Here is a 26,215-nt window from a genome sequence, read left to right on the forward strand (position 1 = left end):
TAAAATATTATAAGAGGCCAGATGTGGTGGCTCACACCTGTGATCCTAGCACTCTGGGAGGCAGAGGCAAATGGATTGCTTAAGACCAGCCTGAGCAAAAGCAAGATCCTGTCTCTAACAATAGCTGAGGCAAGAGGATCACCTGAGCCCAAGAGTTTGAGGTTTTTGTAAGCTATAATGCTACAACACTCTACTCAGGGTGACAGTAAGACTGTCTCAAAAAACAAACAAAATATTATAAGAAGACTGCCAGGTGTGCTGGCTCCTGTCTATAGCCCTAGCTACTCTACTCAAGTGGCTGATGTAGGAGGATAGTTTGAGCCCAGGAGTTGGAGGCAGCCGTGAACTATGACCACACTGAGGCATTCCAGCCTGGGTAACAGAGCAAAACTGCATTTCTAAAAAATAAATAAAAACATGTTTAAAAAAAATATATTATAAAAATAAATCATTGGGTCTCATAAGATTGAGAACAACTAATCTAACCAGTAGGCATATATGTTATTTCCAATTTTTCACCTTTTTTTTTTTTTTTTGAGGCAGAGTCTCACTATGCCGCCTTTGGTAGAGTACCTTGGCGTCAACTCACAGCAACCTCAAACTCTTGGGCTTAAGCGATTCTCTCGCCTCAGCCTACCAAGTAGCTGGGACTATAGGCGCCTGCCACAACACCCGGCTATTTTTTGTTGCAGTTGTCATTGTTGTTTAGTAGGTCCAGGCTGGGCTCGAACCTGCCAGCCTTGGTGTATGTGGCCGGTGCCCTATTCAGTGAGTTAGGGGCAGTGAGCCTTAATTTTTCTTTTTTTTTGGCAGCTTTTGGCCAGGGGTGGGTTTGAACCCACCACCTCCAGCATATGGGGCCGGCGCCCTACTCTGTTGAGCCACAGGCACCACCCAAACCTTAATTTTTCACCATCATAAAGAACATTTCACATATATCTCAGAATATATTATTTTTCTAAATTATTTTCGTAAAACTAGAATTGTGTGTACAGGGAGTTGCTGATGTTTTTCGTTTTTTTTTTTGTAGAGACAGAGTTTCACTTTATTGCCCTGGGTAGAGTGCCGTAGCATCACACAGCTCACAGCAACCTCCAACTCCTGGGCTTAGGTGATTCTCCTGCCTCAGCCTCCCGAGTAGCTGGGACTATAGGCGCCCGCCATAACGCCCGGCTATTTTTTTGTTACAGTTTGGCCGGGGCTGGGTTTGAACCCGCCACCCTCGGTATATGGGGCCGGCGCCCTGCTCACTGAGCCACAGGCGCCGCCCAGGGAGTTGCTGACGTTTTTGATACGTAAAACCCAAGTGTCTTTCAAAAAGGTGTCAGAATTTTTTTATAAACTGATATAAAAAGGCTTTTTAAAATCATCATTCAAAATCTAGAGGCAATAAAAAGTTAATAAATATGACTATATTTAAAAAAATACTTTTTTGGCAAAAACATAGTAAAAATCAAGTAAACTGAAAGAAAATATATACAAACATATCACAGATAAAGGACTGAAATCTTTAATATACAGTTTTCTTTTTTTTTTGAGACAGGGTAGAGTGCTGCAGTGCTGTAGCTCACAGCAAAATCAAACTCCTAGGCTTAAGCAATTCTCTTGCCTCTCAAGTAGCTGTGACAATAGGCACCTGCCACAACTCCTGGCTATTTTTATTAATTTTTTTTTTTTTTTATTGGGACAGAGTCAGTCTCCTGAGTAGCTGGGACGACAGAGGCCCGCCACAATGCCTGGCTATTTATGGTTGTAGTTGTTGTTTAGGCCCAGGCTGGATTTGAACCCACCAGCTCCAGTATAGATGGCTGGCACCTTAGCTGCTGAGCTACAGGTGCTGAGCTGACATTATTTCTTATTATGGTATTTGAAGTATATTATTAGTTCTAAAGAGAAATCCCACTGCTTTTTTTTTTTTTTTAAGTCTAACCACAGGCTAATCATACTATGCCTGCTCCATCTTAGCTTTGTTTTAAGACCAGGGTAGTATGTTCATGTCATGTGTTCAGTGGGAAATCAATAAGCAGCAGTTAATTTTATTTTGATTTGACACTTTTTTTTGAGACAGTCTCACTATGTCGCCTCGGTAGAGTGCCATGGCATCACAGCTCATAGCAATTTCAAACTCTTGGGCTTAAGCGATTTTCTTGTCCCAGCCTCCCAAGTAGCTGGGACTATAGGCGCCTGCCACAATGCCCAGCTATTTTTTTGTTGCAGTTGTCATTTTTTTTTTTTTGAGACAGTTTTATTATGTTGCTCTTGGTACAGTGCTTTGGCATCACAGCTCACAGCAACCTCAAACTCTTGGGCTTAAGCAATTCTCTTGCCTCTGCCTCCCAAGTAGCTGGGACTACATGCGTCCATCACAGCACCTGGCTGTTTTTGTTGTAGCTGTCACTGTTGTTTGGCAGGCCCAGGCTAGGTTCAAACCTACCAGCTCTGGTTCAAATCACAGCTCTATGTGGCTGGTGCCCTAGCCGCTGAACACGCAAATCCAAACCTGCCAGCCTTGGTGTATGTGGCTGGCACTTTACCCACTGAGCTACAGGCACCGCCCAGATTTGATACTCTTATAATTCCTTTAGGATCAGATTCACGAGGCTTTACTGCTTGATTTCAAAAAGTCTATTTTTCTTCTTTGATCAACTTCCACTTCAGTTTGCTATTAATATTCACCTAAGACTTATTCCCACTGTACTTACTACTAAAGGAACCTAAACGGTCCATTCCCTAATTGGCAAAGACAGCTGCTTTAATCTTCCTCAGTGCAGAGCTTCTTCAAGATTTTAGAACTGTGCAACACATATACACGAAAACTTGATGAGTCTCTGTGAACAAACAGAAGTGGCACATGGATCAGAAAATAATTCAGATAATATACTTAGCTCTACCACATCTTAGCTTTGTAATGCTGAGCAAATTATTTTACCTCAATAAGCCTGTTTACTTCTCTGTAAAATGGGTATAATACTACCTCAGAGTTGTTCTAAGCATTGAATGTAAGTCAAATATCATAATCCATATAAATAATATAGTGTAGAGCCTGGTCCACAAGAAGCCTTCTATAAATATCTATTTCTTATAAACAACTGTTGGCTTTCTCTGCCTAGTATTATTTCCTTAGCCCTCCTTCCTTTGAGGAACTGACCCTCCTACATTTCTTATGGTACCGGTAGGGCTGTCAATCATAATACCCCATCCCTCACCTCCACAATACATAAAGACCACATCTCTTCTTCCAGAAATCTGGATCTTGAGTAAGACACAAAAGGACAGAAGGAAGTTTGGGTGCAGTCATTTGCTAGTCAAAAATTTGGTCTAGGGGCTCTGGATCTTCAGATCCCTATCTCCAGGCAGCCCAACTGTTTAGCTCTTCTCTCACTTCTCTTTCTTTTTTTTTTTTTTGGTAGAGACAGAGTCTCACTTTGTCACCCTTGGTAGAGTCCCGTGGCATCACACAGCTCACAGCAACCTCCAACTCCTGGGGTTAGGTGATTCTCTTGCCTCAGCCTCCCAAGTAGGTGAGACTACACGAGCCCACCATAACACCCGGCTATTTTTTTTGTTGCAGGTTTGAACCCACCACCCTTGGTATATGGGGCTGGCGCCCTACCCACTGAGCCACAGGCGCCGCCCACTTCTCTATCTTTCTAATAAAACTTTAATCTAAGGGCGGGGTGCGGTGGCTCAGGCCTGTAATCCCAGCACTCTGGGAGGCCAAGGCAGGTGGATCATCTGAGTTTATGAGTTTAAGACCAACCTGAGCTAGAACAAGACTGCATCTCTAAAAATAACCAGGCACTGGGTGCCTGTAGTTCTAGCTACTTGGGAGGCTGAGGCAAGAGAATCACTTGAGCTCAAGAGTCTGAGGTTGCTGTGAGCTATGATGCCACAGCACTCTACCAGGGGCAACAAAGTGAGACTCTGTCTCAAAAACAAAAACAAAAACTTTATCTGTTACAGGAACCCAAAGAATCCTACCTATTACAACATTTATCTGTGGGGGAGCATAGTGACTCATGCCTGTAATCCTAGCACTCTGGGAGGCTGCGGTGAGTGGATTGCTTGAGCTCAGGAATTCAAGACCAGCCTGAGCAAGAGTGAGAACCTCGTTCCTACTAAATATAGAAAATTAGCTGGCCATTGTGGTGGGCACCTGTAGTCCCAGCTACTTGGGAGGCTGAGGCATGAGGATTGCTCATGTCCATGAATTTGAGGTTGCTGTGAGCTATGATGACACCATGGCACTTAACCCCTGGGCAACAGAGTTGAGACTCTGTTTCAAAAACAGAAAACTACATACATTTGTTCATTAATTACTTTTCAACAAATACATAATAGGTATGTACAGTATAATGTACAAAGTTTCTTCTTTGAAGCTAGAAATTAAGTACTTCACACTAAGTCAAGAAACAGCCCTCTTTCATAAATCCATAGCTTTTTTTTTTTGTAGAGACAGAGTTTTACTTTATTGCCCTCAGTAGAGTGCCATGGCGTCACACAGCTCACAGCAACCTTCCTTGCCTCAGCCTCCCAAGTAGCTGGGTCTATAGGCACCTACCACATCGTCCGGCTGTTTTTTTCTTGCAGTTTGGCCAGGGCCGGGTTTGAACCCTCTACCCGCAGTACATGAGGCCGGTGCCCTACTCACTGAGCTGTAGGTACCGCCCAATCCATAGCTTTTTATCTGTCTTTTCTGGCATTTTTCATATTGGTAAACTTGGAGAGGATTACTTCTTTTTTTTTGGCCGGGGCTGGGTTTGAACCCGCCACCTCCGGCATATGGTACCGGCGCCCTACTCCTTGAGCCACAGGCGCCGCCTGAGGATTACTTCTAAACATATATTTTCCCCCACTTCTGACTAAAGGAAATAAAAGCAGAGAATACATACAACACAAATTTGGTGGGGTTTGTTTTTGAGACAGAGCCTCACTCTGTTGCCCAGGCTACAGCACCACAGTGATAGTCTAGCTCACAGCAACCTCAGATTCTTGGGTGCAAGCCATCCTTCTGCCTCAGCCTTTTGAATAGCTGGGACTACGGGAATCAACCACACACTGGGTTAATTTTTTCCATTTTTAGTAGAGAGGGGAATCTTGCTCTTGCTCAAGCTGGTCTCCAACTCCTGAGCTCAGGTGATCCAGCCACCTCAACTTCACAGAATGCTAGGATTATAGGCATGAGCCACTGTGCCTAGCCAAATTTGTATGCTTTTAAAGTGCCAAGCACACAGGAGAAACTCAATAAACACATGTGTAGTACACAAGTAATTGTTAGTTCTACAAAAGGTTAATTTGCCGTTAGTTTTTTTTTTGAGACAAGAGTCTTACTTTGTCACCTTCAGTAGAGTACCATGGTGTCATAACTCACAACCACCTCAAATTCTAGGGCTCAAGAGATTCTCTTGTCTCAGTCTCCCAAGTAGCTGGGACTATAGGCCCCCGCCATAACACCTAGCTATTTTTTAGAGTGGGGGTTTTGCACTTGCTCAGGCTGGTCTCAAACCTGTAAGCTCAGGCAATCTACCCATCTTGGCCTCCCAGAGTGCTGAGATTACAGGCGTGAGCCACCTCGCCCCACCCTACCTTTAATTTTCTTGAAGCAACTTCTTTCATCCTGATTATTTCTAGCCTGGAGAATTAATTCATCATTAAGTGTATGCAACACTCAGAACATGACTTTCAATGAACTTTTCTTTGGGGGGCTGTAGTGGTCCTTCCTGTACTTCCAAGAAAATTTGGTCTTTGAAGAAAAATGAGTGTAGGCAAGAATGTATTATATACCCACTAATAAAATAATGGCCAACATTTATTGAACTTTTTCCATATTCCAGGTACTAGTTGGATTGTCTCTTTGAATCCCCACTAACTTCTGAGATACGCTGCCTTTTGAAAGGAAAAGAAGTTCTGAAAGGTCGTGGACTTGCACAATGTCTTTTTTTTTTTTTTTTGGTTTTTGGCCCTGGCTGCGTTTGAACCCGCCACCTCCGGCATATGGGACCGGCGCCCTACTCCTTGAGCCACAGGCGCCGCCCTGCACAATGTCTTACAGGTACTTAACAGCATCATTTCAAATACAAATGGGTCAAGTAAAGGACGAGCAGAATGCCGTCAAATAAACACTCCACGTCAAAAAGCACAACATTGCAATAAGCAGAGTTCTTTTTTCCTGTCCTTTCTTCTCACAAGAGACCACATTCTGATACTAAGATCCATAAGAGCATAGGCACTAGCTCCAAATTAAATTCAAACTAGTTACTGGGAGAAGGAAGTCAGGTACTGTGAGGGGCGGATTCCACGTGGGATAGAGGAAAAGGTACCGGTTCTGGAGTTTTGGAGCCAAGCTTCAAATCCTTACTAAGTTCTCATATGCTGCCCTGTCCTGGGCAAGTCATTCTACCTAAGATTCAGCTGTAAAATGGAGCTAAAATACCTACTTTGGAAGGCCTACTGGGAAAGTCAATGGGTAACGTCGGCCAGGGACACTACACCCGGCAGTCGTTACCGGGAGAGTTAACGCGCCCCACTGCAAAGACCGAAGTGTCAAGGTTGGGACACTGCGGCGCCGCCCAGACGCGGGGCGGGGCCGGAGGAGTCAGGCCCGGCCCCGCGCCGCACTCCCCTAAAGCGCCGCGTGGCCCGGCGCCACACGCCCGTTCGCTCGTCCGCCCGTCCGCCGGCCGCCGGGCCTTCAGCTTGCCCCTCTACTGCCTCTGCACCTCACGATCCCCGCTTCCCCCTAGTCCGGCTAGAGGGGCCCGCGCCCCGCCACACACCCGCCCTGCGCCGCCTTGCGCCTCACCTCGCTGCGTCCCCCTCCTCAGCGCCGAGGGGCGGCCAGACGCGCGCGTCACCGGGCTTGCGTGCGCGCCCCCGACGACACAATCACGGGCGCGCCGCGTACCGCGCGCCCGCCGCCTCCGCCCCTTCCCTCTCCCCGCCCCTGGCCTCCCCGGCCCGGGTCCTGTGCTCCATGCTGGTTATATTCCCTCTGCCCCTTCCCCGGCTTCCACCAAGCGCTGGCCGCGGTCCCTGGGCCTGAGGACTGCGAGGATGAGCCTAAGCCACTTGCCCGAGTTTTGAGTACCACCCGTAATCACTTTTCCCGTGTGGCGCGTGGCCCGTCGCCAGAGGCTTCCCCGTGCGGGGTGCGGTTCGATCCCTTGCGGAGTGCGGCGAGGCGTACCGGGCGGGTATGGTCTGATATTCCGACCCCTACCCCGTTGCAGCGCAGGAAATTGAGACTAAGGGACTGGGCCCAAGGGCGGCGAGCCCTGGCCGCCTCTCCAGTCCAGGCCTCTCAGTGCTGCTCGTGGATTAACCAGTCTGAATGGTTTAAGGGGTGAAGAGGGTACGTTTCATCCAGACGCTTCTGGAACATCGAAATTGTCTTCTTTGGAAAGAACGTCCTCTTTGGGCTTCAGAGGCCCAAATTGAGGCGCAATGATGACAGGATGTGGTGGTCTACTCTGATGTCAATCTTGAGGGCTAGGTATGTCCCAACGTCTCTTTATTACTGCTACTAATGATTATTATATCATTTGCTGAGTACTTATTGCATGCCAGACTTTTTACAAAGCAGGTTACACATATGGTGTCATATTAAAATTTAGGAGGTGGGCAGCTATTATTATCATCCCCATTTTCAAGGTGATGAAATTTGGGATCACTGTGCTAGGAAGTGATTGTTGGCTAAGAGGATTCAAAACATGGTTTATCTTAACCATTATGCTGTTATATCTATTTAGAAGTGTATCTTTGATAAATTTGCCCAACGTCTTTTAGAATCATTTTTACTCTCTGCCCGCGGCGTGACACCCCCCCCCTCCTTTTTATTTGCCGTTTCTGGCCGGGGCTGGGTTTGAACCCACCACCTCCGGCATATGGGGCCCGCGCCCTACCCCTTTGAGCCACAGGTGCTAACCCCCCCTTTAATCCTTTTTGTTTTGTATATGAATAGTAAAGTTCATTGTTAAAAATAAATAAATGCGGGCCATGCTTGTAATCCCAGCACTTGGGAGGGCCTGAGTTCACAAGTTGGAGACCCCCTTTTCTAAAAATAGCTGGGTGTTATGGCGGGTGCCTGTAGTCCCAGCTACTTGGGAGGCTGAGGCAAGAGAATCACTTAAGAGTTCGAGGTTGCCGTGACCTGTGACGCCACGGCACTCCACTGAGGGTGACATTTGTGAGACTGTGTCTTAAAAAACAAAACAAATTAAATAAATAAATACTGCATATGCATGAGTGAAAAAATAATGTGAAAACTACTTCTCCCCCTTCCCAGGTTAAATAAACAGTTAACATTTTGGTATATACCCTTCCAGACACTTTCCTATGCATCATGTCAACAAGTATATGACAGGGTATCTTACATTTGATGTATCCTGAAAATCCATTCATTTGACCAATACTTAATGAGTGGACTGTTCTAGGTGCCAGGAATTCAGTGGTGAACAAAGCATAGTGTCTGCCTTTTGGAGCTTGTATGTATTACAGTGGGGGAGACTGACAATAAGCAGTACTTACATTACTAAATAATAATGTTCAGTCATGTAAATTTTATGGAAAAGTAAATTGGGATAAAGGGTTAAGAGTGATGTGGGGATTCTCTTTTAAGGTAAAGAAGGCCTCTTAGCACAGAAGGCACATCATCAGAAATCTAATCATTTAATGAGAGGATTTCTAGATGGAAATTATTTAAGAAGAGAAAAAGCAAGTGCAGTGGCCCTGGGACAGGGAATTGTTTGCCATGGAAAAGAAGCAAGGAGACCAGTGTGGCTGTAGCACAGCAAATTAGAAAAATAAGACAGGGCTCAGTGCCTATATCTCAGTGGTTAGGGCACTGGCCACAAACACCGAAACTGGCAGGTTGGAACCCAGTCCGAGCCTGCTAAATAACAATGACAACTACAAAAAAAAAAAAAAAAAAAAGGTGGCCGAGTGTTGTGGTGGGCACTTGTAGTCCCAGCTACTTGGGAGGCTGAGGCAAGAGAATTGCTTAAGCCCAGGAGTTTGAGGTTGCTGTGAGCTATGACACCATGGCACTTTACTGAGGGTGACAAAGTGAGACTCTGTCTCCAAAAAAAGAAGAAGAAAGTAATCATAGCTTGGAGCCAGATCATGTATTGTCTTGTAAGCCATATTTAGATTTTTGGATTGTTTTAGGATAGGATAAAATAGTATGAAGATTTGAGACCAAAGGAAGAATAGGATTTGCTTTAAAAGGATCACTCTGGCAGCTGTGTAGAGAATGGATGGTAGAAACATTTAAAATTGCCCTTTAAAGCAAAAATTGTCCTTTTACACAGCAGTTGTTCAACAGATAATTTATTAACATTGATGTTTCATCTACACCTTTACAACTACTCTCAGACTTCTCCACAAAGTGGAACAAGGGTCCAATCACTCATATCGTTGTGTCTTTCTCACCCAAACTCAAATGTTTTGAGACTGACTAGGACATATATCCAGATCTGGATGTCATGACTGTCAATAATGACTATGAGTCATTAATGCACTAGTGCAGAAAAACCAGTCCCTCATAATACTAGAATCTGTCATTAAAAACATGGCATTTAGGGCTGGGCGTGATGGCTCATGCCTGTAATCCTGGCACTCTGGGAGGCCAGGATGGGTGGATTACCTAAACTTAGGAGTTTGAGACCAACCTGAGCAAAAGGAGACACCATCTGTACTAAACATAGAAAAACTAGCTGGGCGTGGTGGTGGGCGCCTGTAAGTCTCAGCTACTTGGGAGGCTGAAGCAAGAGGATTGCTCAAGCCCAGGAGTATGAGGTTGCTGTGAGCTAGGACACCATGGCATTCTACCCTGGGTGGCAGAGATTAGACTGTGTCTCAAAAAATAAAAACCAAACAAAAAACCCATGCCATTTTAAAAAATTAAATAAAAGCATTGCATTCCAGCACCTGGAAATTACCTTTCTTCTTCAATTGATGTTAGGTTCTCTGCAGACCAATTTAGTCAGTGTTCTTAAGAAAGATGTGGAGAAATTAAAATGCACAGTGAAAGAAAGGATAACACTAATTAAGGCAGTGCTTTTCTGAGTTTTTGCCTCAAGCGGTATAGTGGATCACTTACTAGACCAGCTGAAGGAAGAACAGATTTGGAGGAGAAATTAAAAGTTGTATGTTGGTCCTACTTGGATAACTGGTAATTAAAAAAATAATAAAAGTTATATTGTTGGACCTGTGTTTTGCATTCTGACTGAAAATGATGAGTTTGGGGCAGCGCAGCACCTGTGGCTCAAGGAATAGGGCACTAGCCCCATATACCGGAGGTGGTGGGTTCAAACCCAGCCCCGGCCAAAAACTGGAAAAAAAAAATGAGTTTGAGTCTAGAATTCCTACTGGAGAGCCCACTCCTAAAATTGTATAACTGGGCTAGGCACCTGTAGCTCAGCGTCTAGGGCGCCAGCCACATAAACCAGAGCTGGCAGGTTCGAATCCAACCTGGGCCTGCCAAACAACAACGATAACAACAACCAAAAAATAGCCGGGCATTGTGGTGGGCAAAGAGAATCTCTTGAGCCCAAGAGTTTGAGGTTGCTGTGAGCTGTGAGCCACGGCACTCTACTGAGGGCGACGTAGTGAGACTCTGTCTCCAAAAAAAAAAAAAATTGTGTAACTGTTTTAGAGCTATTATTTTGCATGTGTGTGTACCCTACACAGAGCTTGGGGACAGATGCTGTTTTCTTTATAACCTCCATACTCAGAAGTTTATTCTAAATATTTGTCAAATGAGCAAGTAAAGGTAGTGGTAAGGATGAAGTTACTCAAACAAAACGTACAAGGTAAAAGAGGAAGGTATGTACTTTATGCTTTCACTAGAGGTCCAAGCACCTGAATGAGAATTACAAGTAGGGTGAACATAAGATCTGGTCAGTGCAGTCCAGATTTACACTTGTTGTCCCTATAATTTTTTTCTTTTTGAGGCAGAGACCCCACTCTGTTGCCCTGTTTAGAGTGCCACAGCCTCAGCCTACCTCACAGCAACCTCAGACTCCTGAGCTCAAGCAATCCTCCTGCCTCGGGAAGCGCCTGTGGCTCAGTGGTTAGGGTGCCAGCCCCATATACCAAGGGTGGCAGGTTCAAACCCGGCCCCGGCCAAACTGCAACAAAAAAATAGCCAGGCGTTGTGGTGGGGACCTGTAGTCCCAGCTACTCGTGAGGCTGAGGCAAGAGAATCACCTAAGCCCAGGAGTTGGAGGTTGCTGTAAGCTGTGTGACACCGTGGCACTCTATCTACTAAGGTCAATAAAGTGAGACTCTGTCTCTACAAAAAAAAAAAAAATCCTCCTGCCTCATTCTCCCAAGTAGCTGGGACTACAGTTGCCCACCACAATACCCAACTAATTTTTCTATTTTTAGTAGAGACAGGGTCTCACGCTTGCTCAGGTTGATCTACAACTCCTGAGCTCAAAGGATCCTCTTGATTTGACCTCCCAGAGTGTTAGGATTACAGGTGCGAACCACAGTACCTGGCCTATAATTATTAATATTGCCTTATTTCACTCTCAGAAGTATGTCAGTTTATGTAATACAGTCACTCTTTGTAGAAGCCCTAGCCTCTTCCTGTTGCTTTTTTTTTTGTAGAGACAGAGTCTCACATACCACCCTCATGTAGAGTGCCGTGGCATCACACAGCTCACAGCAACCTCTAACTCTTGGGCTTACGCGATTCTCTTGCCTCAGCCTCCCGAGCAGCTGGGACTACAGGCGCCTGCCACAATGCCCGGCTATTTTTTTGTTGTAATTTGGCCGGGGCTGGGTTTGAACCCGCCACCCTCGGCATATGGGGCCGGCGCCCTACTCACTGAGCCACAGGCGCCGCCCATCTTCCTGTTTCTTTATCATCACTACCCCATCTTAGACTCCATTCTCCAGCCAGGCAGCAGAATTATGTCAGTTTATATAATAAATTTATATCAGACTAGAAAGCCCTAGTCTCTTCCTATTTCTTTATCATCACTGCCCCATCTTAGACTCCATTCTCCAACCAAACAGAAGTGTCTTCTTATGCATTATTTTGCATAAGAATGCATTTCTCTTATGCATTCTTTTAAGACAAGAGTTTCTCTTTGTCGCTCTGGTAGAGTGCGTGGCCTTTTAGCTCACAGCAACCTTCAGCTCTTGGGCTCAGGTGATTCTCTGGCCTCAGCCTCCCAAGTAGCTGGGCCTATAGGCACCTGCCAAAAATGCCCAATTATTTTCAGAGACAGGGGCTCACTCTTGCTCAGGCTGGTTTGAAACTCCTGAGCTCAGGCAATCTGCCTGCCTTGGACTCCCAGAGTGCTGGGATTACAGTTGTGAGCCACTGAGCCCAGCCCAATGTACTCTTTTTTTTTTTTTTCTTTTAAGAGACAGAGTCTCATTTTGTCACCCTCAGTAGAGTGCTGTGGGGTCACAACTCACAGCAACCTCCAGCTTTTGGGCTTACCTGATTCTCTTCCCTCAGCCTCCTGAGTAGCTGGGACTACAGGCACCTGCCACAACACCCGGCTATTTTTCGATTTGTTTTTTTTTTTTTTTTTAAGTCAGAAATTCAGATTTTTATAAGAAACAGTCTAATATTTTCTTTCTTTTTTTTTTTTTTTTTCGTGGGTTTTGGCCAGGGCTGCGTTTTGAACCTGCCACCTCTGGCATATGGGACTGGCGCCCTACCACTTTGAGCCACAGGCGCCGCCCCAACACCCGGCTATTTTTCTGTTGCAGTTTGGCCGGGGTCATGTTTGAACCCACCACCCTGGGTATATGGGGCCGGCGTCCTACCCCTGAGCCACAGGCACTGTTCCCCAATGTACTCTTAACCTCCCAGCTTTCTCTACCAAGATACTGGCTACCTCAACATAGATACTTCCTCAGTAACACATCTTTTGACACCCCAAAGTCTAAGCCCTCTGCTTTTTTTTTCTTTTTTTTTTTTTTTTTTGGGACAGACTCTCGCTATTTCACCCTTGGTAGAGTGCTGTGGCATCACAGCTCACAACAACCTCAAACTCTTGGGCTTAAGCGATTCTCTTGCCTCAGCCTCCCAAGTAGCTGGGACTACAGGGACCTGCCACAGCGCCCGGCTATTTTTGTTGTTGTTATTGTTGTCATTGTTTAGCTGGCCTGGGCTGGGTTTGAACCTGCTGGCCTATACAGGTGGCCAGCACCCTAACCACAGAGCTACGGGCACTGAGCCTCTAAGCCAGTGGTTCTCAACCTGTGGGTCGCGACCCACAAGAACTGTATTAAAGAGTTGTGGCATTAGGAAGGTTGAGAACCACTGCTCTAAGCCCTCTTCTTAGATGCAACCAGAGTACCCCGTATTTAACCTGTCATAACAAAGATGACTAAGTGCCTTGTTTCTTCAGTAAACATCTCAGTAAAGGAACCTGCAAAAATACCTTCTGTCATCTATAAGGCAGAAATTTACATCAATAGTATCCAAATCAGTCCATGTTGGACCAGGATTTTTGAAGATTGACTTTCAGGATAGACTAATAGTATATTCTCCACACCCTTTTATTATTAACTAACTGAAGAAGTTGACTTTTGAACAAGAAACCCAGCAAGGAAATTTGTATCCTACCATCAGGCTCTGTAATGTGCCAGCTATCGACTGAAACCAAAATATCCCAAGAGCTTCTTCCTTCCTTTCTTTCTTTTTTGGTAGAGACAGAGTCTCATTTTATCGCCCTTAGTAGAGTGCTGTGGCGTCACAACTCATAGCAACCTCCAATTCCTGGGCTTAGCAATTCTCTTGCCTCAGCCTTCTGAGTAGCTGGGACTACAAGCACCCGCTGCAATGCCCGGCTATTTTTTTGTTGCAGTTTGGCTGGGCCGGGTTTGAACCTGCCACCCTCGGGATATGGGGCTGGCTCCCTACTCCCTGAGCCACAGACACTACCTGGAGCTTCTTCCTTTCAACCACTGAGCTGCTGTAGTTAGAATCAAAAGTACAGCTTGTGGGATTACACTTGCGGTGCATCTTACAAGTGAAACTTAGTAAATGTAGAATATAAATGTCTTAACACAATAACTAAGAAAATGCTAGGAAGGCTTTGTTAACCAGTGTGATGAAAATGTGTCAAATGATCTATAAAACCAGTGTATGGTGCCCCATGATCGCATTAATGTACACAGCTATGATTTAATTAAAAAAAAAAAGTACAGCTTGGGCACCGTAGTTCATGCCTGTTACCCCAGCACTCTGGGAGGCCAAGGCAGGTGGATCACTTGAGCTTGTAAGTTCAAGACCATCCTGAGCAAGAGGGAAACTCTTTTAAAAAATAGCCAGGCCGGGCGGCGCCTGTGGCTCAGGGAGTAGGACGCTGGTCCCACATACCGAGGGTGGTGGGTTCAAACCCGGCCCTGACGAAAACTAAATAAATTAAAATAAAAATTAAAAAAAAAAATAGCCAAGCGTTGTGGCAGGACCCTATAGTCCTAGCTACTTGGGAGGCTGAGGCAAGATCGCTGAACACAAGAGTTTGAGCTTGCTGTGAGCTATGATGCCATAGGACTCTGTTGGGGACAAGAAAGTGAGACTCTTTCTAAACAAACAAACAGATCAAAGGTACAGTTTGTGAGCCTCCCTCCCTGTGGAAATGATACTCTACCATGTTTAGTTACTATACCCTAAGTGCTATAAGACTTCACAGGGGTAAGCCTGATGGCTCACATTTATAATCCTAGCATCCTAAGAGGTCAAGGCGGGTGGATTGCCTAAGCTCAGGAGTTCAAGACCAGCCTGAGCTAGAGCCAGACCTTGTCTTTAAGACTCATTGGGCAGGGTGGCGCCTGTGGCTCAGTCAGTAAGGCGCCGGCCCCATATACCGAGGGTGGCGGGTTCAAACCTGGCCCCGGCCAAACTGCAACCAAAAATAGCCGGGCGTTGTGGCAGGCGCCCGTAGTCCCAGCTACTCGGGAGGCTGAGGCAAGAGAATTGCTTAAGCCCAGGAGTTGGAGGTTGCTGTGAGCTGCGTGAGGCCACGGCACTCTACCGAGGGCCATAAAGTGAGACTCTGTCTCTACAAAAAAAAAAAAAAAAAAGAATCGTTGGGCATTGTGGTGGGTGCCTGCAGTCCCAGCTAATCTACTTAAAGTAATGTCCAGGGCACAGTGGTGTCCCAGCTATTCAAGAGGTTGAAGTGGGAGGATTGCTTGAGCCTCAGCATTTGAATGCAGCCTGGGCAACAAAAAATAGGCGGGGTGTGGTGACTCACACCTATAACCTTAGCATTCTGGGAGGCTGAGGTAAGAGGATCCCTTGAGGTCAGGAGTTTCAAACCGGCCTGAGCAAGAGCTAGATCCTGTCTCTACTAAAAATAGAAACAAATTAGTTAGGTGTTGTAGCAGATGCCTGGAGTCCCAGCTAGTTTGGAGGCTGAAGCAGGAGGATTGCTTGAACCCAAGAGTTTGAAGTTGCTATGAGTTAGGATGATGCCATGGCATTCTAGGCTGGGAAACAGAGTGAGACTGAGACTCTATCTCAAAAAATAAAAACAAAAAAATTAAAATTAAGTAAAATAAATAAAAAACAGAAGAAATGAAAGGTCTACCTATAGCTATTCCTCTACATGGCAGCCTGCTTGGTGTGTTTCTGCATAAGAGGATTTCTGAAGATCTCAAAGATTAAGAACAGAGGAAAAGAAAATTTATCTAGAGGCCCCTGCTGCATCCCATTTTATAATAGGGGAAAACAAGCCTCAGAGAGGTAAAACCACTTGCTCCAAGTCATTCAGTTACTAGGTAGCACAGCTGGAATTAAAAGCAGATCTGTTCACACAGCAAAGGAAGCAATCAACAAAGTAAAGAGACAGCTTGTGGAATTGGGAGAAAATGTTTGTCAACCATACATCTAATAAGGGGTTAACATCTAAAATATATAAGGAACTCTCCATAGACAAGAAAATAACCCAATAAAAAACGGGCAAAAGGTCTGAAAAGACAATCCTCCAGAGAACACATAAAAGTGGCTGACTGGTATGTGACAAAATGTTCAATAGCAGTAGTCATCCAGGAAATACAAATTAAAACTACAATGAGCTATCACTTCACACTTGTTAGGATGATTATTATCAAAAAGATAAGAGAGAAGCATTGGCAAGGATGTAGAGAAAGAAAACCTTTGTACACTGTAGGTGGGAATGTAAATGAATACGCCATTATGGAAAAGGGCATGGTAGTTTGTCAACAATTTAAAAATATAACAATTATATGATCCAACAGTCCCACTTTGGGGTATATAGCTAAAGGAAATGCAATGAGTATGTTGCGATATCTGCAGTTACATGTTTATTGTAGCATTATTCACGATAGTCAAGAGACAGAAACTACCTGTGTATCTATAAGTAGAAGAACGGGTAAAGTGGGTGGCGCCTGTGGCTCAGTTGGTAAGGCGCCAGCCCCATATACCGAGGATGGCGGGTTCAAACCCGGCCCCGACTGAACTGCAACCAAAAAATAGCCGGGCGTTGTGGCGGGCGCCTGTAGTCCCAGCTACTCGGGAGGCTGAGGCAAGAGAATCGCTTAAGCCCAGGAGTTGGAGGTTGCTGTGAGCTGTGTGATGCCATGGCACTCTACCGAGGGCGATAAAGTGAGACTCTGTCTCTACAAAAGAAAAAAAAAAAAAAAGAAGAACAGGTAAAGAAAATGTCACATATATACACACGATGGAATACTATTCGGTTTTAAAAAAGAAAATCTTGGCTCGGCACCTGTGGCTCAAGTGGCTAAGGTGCCAGCCACATAACACCTGAGCTGGTGGGTTCGAATCCAGCCTGGGCCCGCCAAACAACAATGATGGCTGCAACCAAAAAACAGCTGGGTGTTGTGGCTGGTGCCTGTAGTCCCAGCTACTTGGAAGGCGGAGGCAGGAGAATCGCTTGAGCCCAGGAGTTGGAGGTTGCTGTGAGCTGTGATGCCATGGCACTCTACCCAGGGCGACAGCTTGAGGTTCTGTCTCAAAAAAAAAGAAAAGAAATAAAAAAGAAAATAACATTTGCAACAACATGGATCAACATAAATGAACCTGGAGGATTTTATACTAAATGCGGTAAACTAGGATAGAAAGGCAAATACTGCATGATCTCACATGTACATAGTATATAATCTTCTAAAAAGTAAAACTCAGGCCAGGTGCAGTGGCTCACACCAATAATCCACCATTTGGGGAGGACAAGGCTGGAGATTGCTTGAATTCAGGAGTTCAAAACCAGCTTGAGTAAGAGCAAGACCCTGTCTCTGCTAAAAACAAACAAACAAACAAATTATCTGGGCATTGCGCCAGGCACCTGTAGTCCTAGCTACTCAGGAGGCTGAGGCAGGAGGATTAATTGAGCCCAGGAATCTGAGGTTGCTATCATCTAGGCTAAAGCCTGGGCAACAGAGTGAGACTCTGTCTCAAAAAAAAAAAATTAAAAAAAAGTCAAACTCATGACGGGACTCTAACAAATGCAAGTATTGTAACCTAGTTGTTTGTACCCTCATATTAACCTGAAATAAATAAATAAATACATAAATAAATAAATAAAATTAGGGGCCAGGCGTGGGGGCTCACGCCTGTAATCCTAGCTCTGGGAGGCTAAGGCAGGTAGATTTCTTGAGCTCATGAGTTTGAGTGAGACCAGCCTGAGCAAAGAACGAGACCCCTGATTTACTCTACTAAAAATAGAAAAACTGATAGCCAGGCCTTGTAGCAGGTACCTATAGTCTTGCCTACTTGGGAGGCTGAGGCAAGAGAATCACGTAAGCCCAAAAGCTGGAGGTTGCTGTCAGCTGTGACAATAATGCACTCTACTGAGGTCGACATAGTGAGACTGTCTCAAAAAATAGAAAAACTGAGGGGCGGCTCCTGTGGCTCAAAGGAATAGGGCATCAGCCCCATATGCCGGAGGTGGCAGGTTCAAACCCAGCCCCTGCCAGAACCTGCAAAAAAAGAAAAAAAAAAGAAAAACTGAGGCAGAGGATTGCTTGAGCCCAAGAGTTGGAGGTTGCTGTGAGCTATGATGTCACAGCACTCTACCCAGGGCGACAGCTTGAGCAATTAACTGAAAGCTTGTTCCTTAGAGTACAGAGTGAGGACTTTTATTGTAATCAAATAAAACTTATAACAAGGTTAATCTGATGCATATTTAGTATGTGTAATTGTTATGGTGCCGCATGATAATTAGGCCTTAAATGTTAAGCTGTTTACATAAATGACTGTAATTGGTTTTTTTTTACACAGCCAAACACATTTTTTAGTGTTTGTCTGCTCATTTCATTAATTTTTTAGAATCTGTAATCATGCCAAAGACAATAAACAGTTTTATCTGAAATCCTTTTCGACTTAATCATGCACTCACACAAACACACTCTTCAAAATCACACAGGATTTCCCTCCCAACTTAGTACTAAAAATAGCTGCTGTTTAAAGGCTCTCTGGATACTATATTCTCTGATTTTAGTCGCCAAGAAACCTTTGGAGGGAAATGTTATTCCCATTTTACTGATTGGAGAATGTAAGCCGGCAGTACAATAGAGATTCAAACTAGTACTCCAACCCCTAATCACTGCTTTTTACAAGCTCAGAAGATAATGGATCACAGCAGAGATACGTAATGTTCCTGTTTCTAAGAGAATGGCTCTTAGAAACACAGGATATGTGTAGTTTATCCAAAGGGAGAATGAGCCAACCTGGAAAAGGGGGCCTGTTCAGTAATAGAATGGGAGCCTGTGTCCATACAAGGAGTAGAGGCTTGGCCAGTGAATTTCAAGCATTATGGTCCTGTGACAGCCTTATCATATTGTAGAGATACTTTATTGGCATAATGCCATTGAATATTCAAATTTTAGAACTAACTCCTCTTACTGTGATTCCTTTAAAAAAGAATCATTAGGTGTTAAACTAGCGTTTTCAACCTTTGAATCATAATTGCCATCCCTAAACATCTTTTTAGAAATCACCTTCCCCCACAAGTTTTAATACCACAGATATACCATATATATGTTTATGTACTATATATATATGTACTTTGTACATAAAGAGTTTTTTTGCCCCTCAGAATAAAACTTTTCCTCCCTATTAAGAGAGCGTAAGTTGGCGGCGCCTGTGGCTCAGTGAGTAGGGCGCCAGCCCCATATACCGAGGGTGACGGGTTCAAACCCAGCCCTGGCCAAACCGCAACCAAAAAATAGCCAGGCGTTGTGGCGGGCGCCTGTAGTCCCAGCTACTCCGGAGGCTGAGGCAAGAGAATCGCTTAAGCCCAGGAGTTGGAGGTTGCTGTGAGCTGTGTGAGGCCACGGCACTCTACTGAGGGCCATAAAGTGAGACCCTATCTCTACAAAAAAAAAAAAAAAAAGAGGGCGTAAGTTAAACAATTATGCATGAATAATTAAGCTTCCCATGTAGAATTACCTCAGGTTCAGATATGCTAGTTACACAAATACAGTATTTCTATACATGTGACAGTTATATTTCTTATAAGTTAAGAAATAATTTTGTACATATGATAATTATATTTCATATGAATTAATTAATAATTTTACCTGTGAACTTGGTTGGTATGAATATGCCTTCTAAATAATGGATCAGTCTCTGTGTGTGGGAAATTTGGGTTTCTCAGCCTATAAAGCAGCCTGAGAAGCCTTCTCACAACCTGCTTGGCCTTTTACTGGAAATTCCCAGAGCATTAATTCTTAGGTGTTCAATCTTTCATTCAGTCAGTACTCACTGGATCCTGTTACAGAGAAGGAGCATAGGGCAAAGCATGGACATTAAGGGGAAAAGAGTAGATTTTATTCTGAGTATGTTGATTTTGAGGTGCCTGTAAGGTATACAAGTGAAGCCAAGAGAGACGTCTAGGTCAGAGATAGAGCTTAGGGAGTAAGCAGCAGATTGATGGACAGTTTGAAGGCACAGGAGATGAGGTTGCCTGAGCTCATTGCATGGAGTAGACAAAAGAAGGGTGAAGACTAGAAACTTGATGACAACAGGTTAGACACAGAAGAGCCCGGAGCCCAGAAAGGAGAGAGAAGCAGCAGCAAGGTGGGAGGGAGGTGGAAAGTAGTCAGCAGAGCACGCTTTAGACACATTATGGGTTGCGTGCTATAATCCCAGCACTTTGACAGGCCAAAGCAGCAGGATCAGGAAGATTCTTTGAGGCCAGGAGTTAGAGACCAGCTTGAGCAGAAGTGACACCCCAGTCTCTACAAAAAGAAAATTAGGTGGGTGTGGTGGCTACATGCTTGTAATTCCAGCAACTCAGGAGGCTCAGGTAGGACAATCTCTGGAGTCCAAGAATTTGAGGTTGTTGTGAGCTACTATGATGCCACTGCACATCAGAGCAACAGAGCAAAACTGTTTCAAAAAAAAAGGGGTGGGAGCAGTTAATAATTTGGCTACACAAAACTCAATGTCTGCACAGCAAAAAAAAAAAAAAAGGCAAATGGAAAAAATGTTTCCAGGCCAGGTGTGGTGGCTCACACCTATAATCCTTGCACTCTGGTAGGCCAAGGCAGAGGGATTGCTTGAGCTCAGGAGTTCAAGACCAACCTAAGCTAGAGGGAGACCCCGTCTGTAGTAAAAATAGAAAAACTAGCAAGTTGTCAAGATGGCACCTATATTCTCAGATACTTGGAAGGCTGAGGCGAGAGGATTATCTGAGCCCAAGAGATTGAGGTTACTCTGAGCTGTGCTGATGCCACAGCACTCTACCCAGGGCAACAGAGTGAAACGCTGTCTCAAAAAAACAAAACAAAACATGGATATGTTAATCAGAATTTCCTTACTAGCTTTCTAGATAGGAAGCAGGGAGTTAGAGGAGTAAAAAGTGATCCCACAGCAGGGAGAAGGCCAGACAATGTAATGTTTGGCATACCAACTATCTGTTTTTCTAAAGTTTATCTTCGTTGTGCAAAGACAAAATGTCAGACAAAGGTTCTTCATGGCTTACCCTGGCAAGCTCATTACTTTTTTAATGGGAAATTGGCCTGGGGGTATGGATACTACTGCATGTGACAGTTCCTTTTAATACTGTGGATTCATCATAGATGTCAAGGAAAATAAAATCTAAATAAGTCATTGTGAAATTGAATTTAGCTGGTTTAATTTAAGAATAAGAGAATGACAGACACTACTAGTTTTTGGAGAGCTGCTTTTTTGAAGAATTGAATAGGATTGTAATATGCTAAGGTCCCGATTACCAGGTTTTGACATTTACATGTCTGAACCATGAAAGCAGAGTCCTTTAAGATGGGAGACCTTGGGTGGCGCCTGTGGCTCAGTCGGTAAGGCACCGGCCCCATATACCAAGGGTGGCGGGTTCAAACCCGGCCCCGGCCAAACTGCAACCAAAAAATAGCCGGGCGTTGTGGCGGGCGCCTGTAGTCCCAGCTGCTCGGGAGGCTGAGGCAAGAGAATCGCTTAAGCCCAGGAGTTGGAGATGGCTGTGAGCTGTGTGAGGCCACGGCACTCTACCGAGGGCCATAAAGTGAGACTCTGTCTCTACAAAAAAAAAAAAAAAGATGGGAGACCTTGAAGTCTTTCTGAGAAATATGTCTGGTTTTGTAGGACTTCTAGTTAGGCATAAGCATCAATGGCTTTTTTTATTTTTTATTTTATTTATTTATTTATTTTGGAGACAAAGTCTTACTATGTTGCCCTCAGTAGATTGCCCTGGCATCACAGCTCACAGCAACCTCTAACTTTTGGGTGAAGTGATTCTCTTGCCTCAGCCTCCCAAGTACCTGGGACTACAGGCACCCCCCACAATGCCTGGCTATTTTGTTGTTGTTGTTGTTGCAGTTGTCATTGTTGTTTAGCAGGCCTGGGCCAGGTTCGAACCCACCTGCCTTGGTGTATGTGGCTGGCACCCTAACCACTAAGCTACAGGTGCCGAGACAGTATCAATAGCTTTTTTTTTTTTTAGAGACAGAGTCTCACTTTATGGCCCTTGGTAGAGTGCCGTGGCCTCACACAGCTCACAGCAACCTCCAACACCCGGGCTTAAGCGATTCTCTTGCCTTAGCCTCCCGAGTAGCTGGGACTACAGGTGCCCGCCACAACGCCCAGCTATTTTTTTTTGGTTACAGTTCAGCTGGGGCCGGGTTTGAACCCGCCACCCTCGGTATATGGGGCCGGCGCCTTACCGACTGAGCCACAGGCGCCGCCCTCAATAGCTTTTTAAATGCAGTTATAGAAGGCAAAATGAAGAGTGGCACCTGTGGCTCAGAGGAGTAGGGCGCTAGCCCCATATGCCAGAGGTGGTGGGTTCAAACCCAGCCCTTGGCCAAAAACTGCAAAAAAAAAAAAAAAAGAAGGCAAAATGAAAACAAATTTTTGGAGCTAAATGGGACATCCAGACCCTCAGAGCCTTACATTTGTTTATTTATGTGTAAATCTGTATGTTGAGGGATCTTACAGTAGAAATTCACTTTTGGAGTGTAACATGTTTCTCAAAGGATTAGTGTTCAGGAGTATACACAGGACTAAAAGACATCTACAACTGAACCAAAAAATACTAATGGGTAATATACAGCGTAATAAATACTTCAATACCCACACATAAGACTAATAACTCAGTAGAAAAATAGGGAGCAAGCAAGAGAAAACAAGTAAATAAGAAAAGGTACTTAACTTTACTATTAGTTAAGAAATGCACATAAGAACAACAATGTCATAGTACTTCATAGCCATCACATTGGCAAAAAATGTTAAAGTCTTGAGATTTTTAAGTCGGGGAGGTTGTGAAATAATGGGGCTCTCTTTAACTGCTGATGGCACTTTATTTGGTACAACTACTTTAGAGAAGATCCATATACAATCTAGCAAAATTGAAGATAAGTGTGTCCTACAACCTTTGAATTCTACTTCTTGGCATATGTCCTAGACATGACATGTCTAAGTATGTTTACTGTTAAAGAAATAAGTTCACCCTAATATTAATCACATATGTACTTTATCAGTCTTCAAATTCAGTGTCTCTTCTATAAAATTCCTTTTTTTTTTTTTTTTAGAGACAGAGTTTCACTTTATCGCCCTCGGTAGAGTGCCGTGGCATCACACAGCTCACAGCAGCCTTCAACTCCTAGGCTTAGGCGATTCTCTTGCCTCAGCCTCCTGAGTAGTTGGGACTACAGGTGCCCTCCACAACGCTAGGCTATTTTTTTGTTGCAGTTTGGCTGGGGCTGGGTTTGAACCCGCCATCCTCGGTATATGGGGTTGGCACCCTATTCACTGAGCCACAGGCGCCGCCCTCTTCTACAGAATTCTTGATTCTTTTAGAGGACAATAAGAACTTTACCCTAGAGCTTTCACTGTTTATTCTTTTCTGGCACATTAAGGGGAAGTGGTCACCTGAATTTAATCCTTGAAGAGTCTTCTGGGTATCATCTTTTCCTGCAGAGACCCTAACACCAAACCTCTAAACATACCATTCTCTATTCAATTTTAAGTTTTAGTAAATAGGACATAAAGTAGGATAAAATTTGGCTATTATGAACGATGTTTCTCTTTGTGACAGTAATACAGTCTTCACATTTGTGATGATTTGTTAATCTTAAAAATTTGTACCCCGCTACCTTTTTTTCAGAGACTGCAGTTTGCACCTTCAGCCACTGGATGGCGCAAATTCACAAGAGTCCAGTGAAAGTTCCTAAATTACAGCCCAAGGTACACGTGTTGCTATACTGCCCCAAGGGAGGAGGATTAGGTAGAAAGACTTTTTTTTTTTTTTTTGTAGAGACAGAGTCTCACTGTACCGCCCTCGGGTAGAGTGCCGTGACGTCACACGGCTCACAGCAACCTCCAACCCCTGGGCTTAGGCAATTCTCTTGCCTCAGCCTCCCGAGTAGTTGGGACTGCAGGCGCCCGCCGCAACGCCCGGCTATTTTTTGGTTGCAGTTTGGCCGGGGCTGGGTTTAAACCCGCCACCCTCGGCATATGGGGCCAGCGCCCTACTCACTGAGCCACAGGTGCCGCCCAGGTAGAAAGACTTTTTGAATCTGAAATTAAGGTGTAGACAAGGATCCAACTTCACTGGAAATTCAGATTAAGAGAAATTTTAGAATTTGATGACTGACAAATGAAGTCATTGAATAGGAAAGGAAAAGATGGAAAGAAAAAAGAAAAGTGGTGGAATAGTGAGGAAGACATAGGAAAAAATAATGAAGTATGAGGGAAAATAATATGTCTAAAGAGATGAATTCCAGTGATAACAAAGTATAGCCTCTAATTGGTTTGTATCTCCCTAGTAACTGATAGTAACTTTGATATAAAAATAAAGCTCACCTTATTTTCTTCAAGGAAGTTATATATGCTACCCTTAGCTATCCATTTGGTGATGTGAAATTATCAGCAAATTATTTGAGTGTCTCCAATGTACATGGTGCTTTGTTGATACAATGTGGTATACAGATACACTTTTTTTTTTTTTTTTTGAGACAGAGTCTTACTTTGTCACTCTGGGTAGAGTTTTGGGGCATCATCATAGCTCATAGCAACCTGAAACTCTTGGGCTCAAGAGATCCTCTTGCCTCCCAAGGAGCTGAGATTACAGGCACCTGCCACAACACCTGGCTATTTTTTAGAGACAGAGTCTCATTCTTGCTCAGGCTGGTCTTGAACTCCTGAGCTCAAGCAATCCACCCACCTCAGTCTCTCAGAGTGCTAGGTTTACAGGCATGAGCTACCATACCTGGCCCAGTTATACAAATTAACACAGACGCTACAGGCTTCAACCAGAAGAAATAACAACTCAAGGCAACATGAGGGACATTGTGTGTCTCTTTCTGAAAGTAGAAGGAGGGAAGTGGAGGACAGGAATGTGAGGGGAGGACAGGTTCAAAGTGCTCTCACCATGTCAAGGGCAAAAGAAAAAAAGTATTTATTCTGGCCCACTATTCATAAGTACATATAGTAACTCCTCCTTGGAAAATGGCAGTGTTTAAACATAAACATAGGGAAAGTGTTCTAGGTCAGAATCTGCTGGACAGTGCTTTAAAAGGGTCCAAAATAAGGGTAGGGGCTGGGAGAAAATAATGTTTAAGGCTCGTTCCACCCCTAAGCCCACCATTGCACTAGCCTGAGGATATAGAAAAGGAAGGATGCTAGTGTCTTGCACAGGCTTTTCAGAGATCTAGCATCCTAGATCACTTTGATTTTTGAGATTACAAGTATATAGTTCACAGATGGAGAAGTAAAAAAAAAAAGGAGAAGGAAGTTAGAAGTATATATAAAAAAAAGCAGCAAAACAGATATAAAATTACTATATATTTTATTTTACTTTTGTTTCTTTGTTTGTTTTGAGACAGAGTCTCTGTTGCCCTGGGTAGAGTGCCATGGCATCATCATAGCTCACAGCAGCCTCAATCTGTTGGGCTCAGGAGATCCTCTTGCCTTAGCCTCCTGACTAGCCATTAATACAGGCACCCTAATTTTTCTATTTTTACTAGACATGAGGTTGCAGTCTTGCTCAGGCTGGTCTTGAACTCCTGAGCTCAAGGAATCTACCTACCTTGGCCTCCCAGAGTGCTAGGATTACTGGGGTGAGCCACTGAGCCCAGCCTACTATATATTTTAAATGTTTATATTTAACAAAGTAATATGTTTAATATACACAAAGATATCACTAATTAATGATTTGGGAATAACTTTAAAAGTTTACATTGGAGGTTTCTGTGAATTTGCCTTCTTTGCCCTAAGCAACTACCTGTTTTCTTTGGGCCTATCTTTGGGCCCTGTTATCTTTGGGCCTATCAAAAAGTAGTGGGGTTTACATAGACCCTTCAAAAAGATGGAATAAATGGCCCCAGGGTGGTGGCTCAGACCTGTAATCCTAGTACTCTTTGCATAGAAATAATTGGCACTTGGCTCGGCACCTATATTTCAGCTGCTAGGGTACCAGCCACATACACCAGAGCTGGTGGGTTCGAACCCAGCCCAGGCCTGCCAAATAAGAATGACAACTACAACAAAAAAATAGCCAGACGTTGTGGTGGGCGCCTGTAGTCCCAGCTACTCAGGAGACTGAGGCAAGAGAATCACTTAAGCTTAAGAGTTTGAAGTTGCTGTGAGCTGTGATGCTACAGCACTCTACCCCGGGCAACATAGTGAGACTGTGTCTCAAAAAAATAATAATAATAATTGGCACTTACATAGAAACAATGTTTTATCCGGTTGTGTGTATAACTTCATCTGTAATGGTGACATCAAGGATTGCATGAGGGC

At 44.2% G+C, this 26,215-nt stretch overlaps 2 protein-coding genes across 7 annotated transcripts in view; one reads left to right on the forward strand and one right to left on the reverse strand.

Moving 5' to 3' along the window:
- TADA2A (transcriptional adaptor 2A) overlaps positions 1–6,871 on the reverse strand; it is a 67,856-nt gene extending 60,985 nt beyond the window's left edge. Inside the window, exons 1-2 of one of the 2 annotated variants that reach the window (XM_053570275.1) lie at positions 6,803–6,871; positions 2,703–2,828 (exon numbers count right to left, since the gene is read on the reverse strand). In XM_053570275.1, coding sequence (XP_053426250.1) covers positions 2,703–2,727 — 25 coding nt within the window. In that variant the 5' untranslated portion in view covers positions 2,728–2,828; positions 6,803–6,871. Of the gene's footprint in view, positions 1–2,702; positions 2,829–3,206; positions 3,228–6,802 lie in introns of those variants that run through there. The other variant, XM_053570277.1, reaches the window with a different exon arrangement.
- A 121-nt stretch (positions 6,872–6,992) lies between these two features.
- ACACA (acetyl-CoA carboxylase alpha) overlaps positions 6,993–26,215 on the forward strand; it is a 338,844-nt gene continuing 319,621 nt past the window's right edge. For all 5 annotated transcript variants that reach the window (XM_053570250.1, XM_053570252.1, XM_053570251.1 and 2 more), the window contains exon 1: positions 6,993–7,492. In XM_053570250.1, coding sequence (XP_053426225.1) covers positions 7,455–7,492 — 38 coding nt within the window. In that variant the 5' untranslated portion in view covers positions 6,993–7,454. The remainder of the gene's footprint in view (positions 7,493–26,215) is intronic.

The sequence above is a fragment of the Nycticebus coucang genome, chromosome 18, assembly GCF_027406575.1.
Source record: "Nycticebus coucang isolate mNycCou1 chromosome 18, mNycCou1.pri, whole genome shotgun sequence".
NCBI lineage: Eukaryota > Metazoa > Chordata > Mammalia > Primates > Lorisidae > Nycticebus > Nycticebus coucang.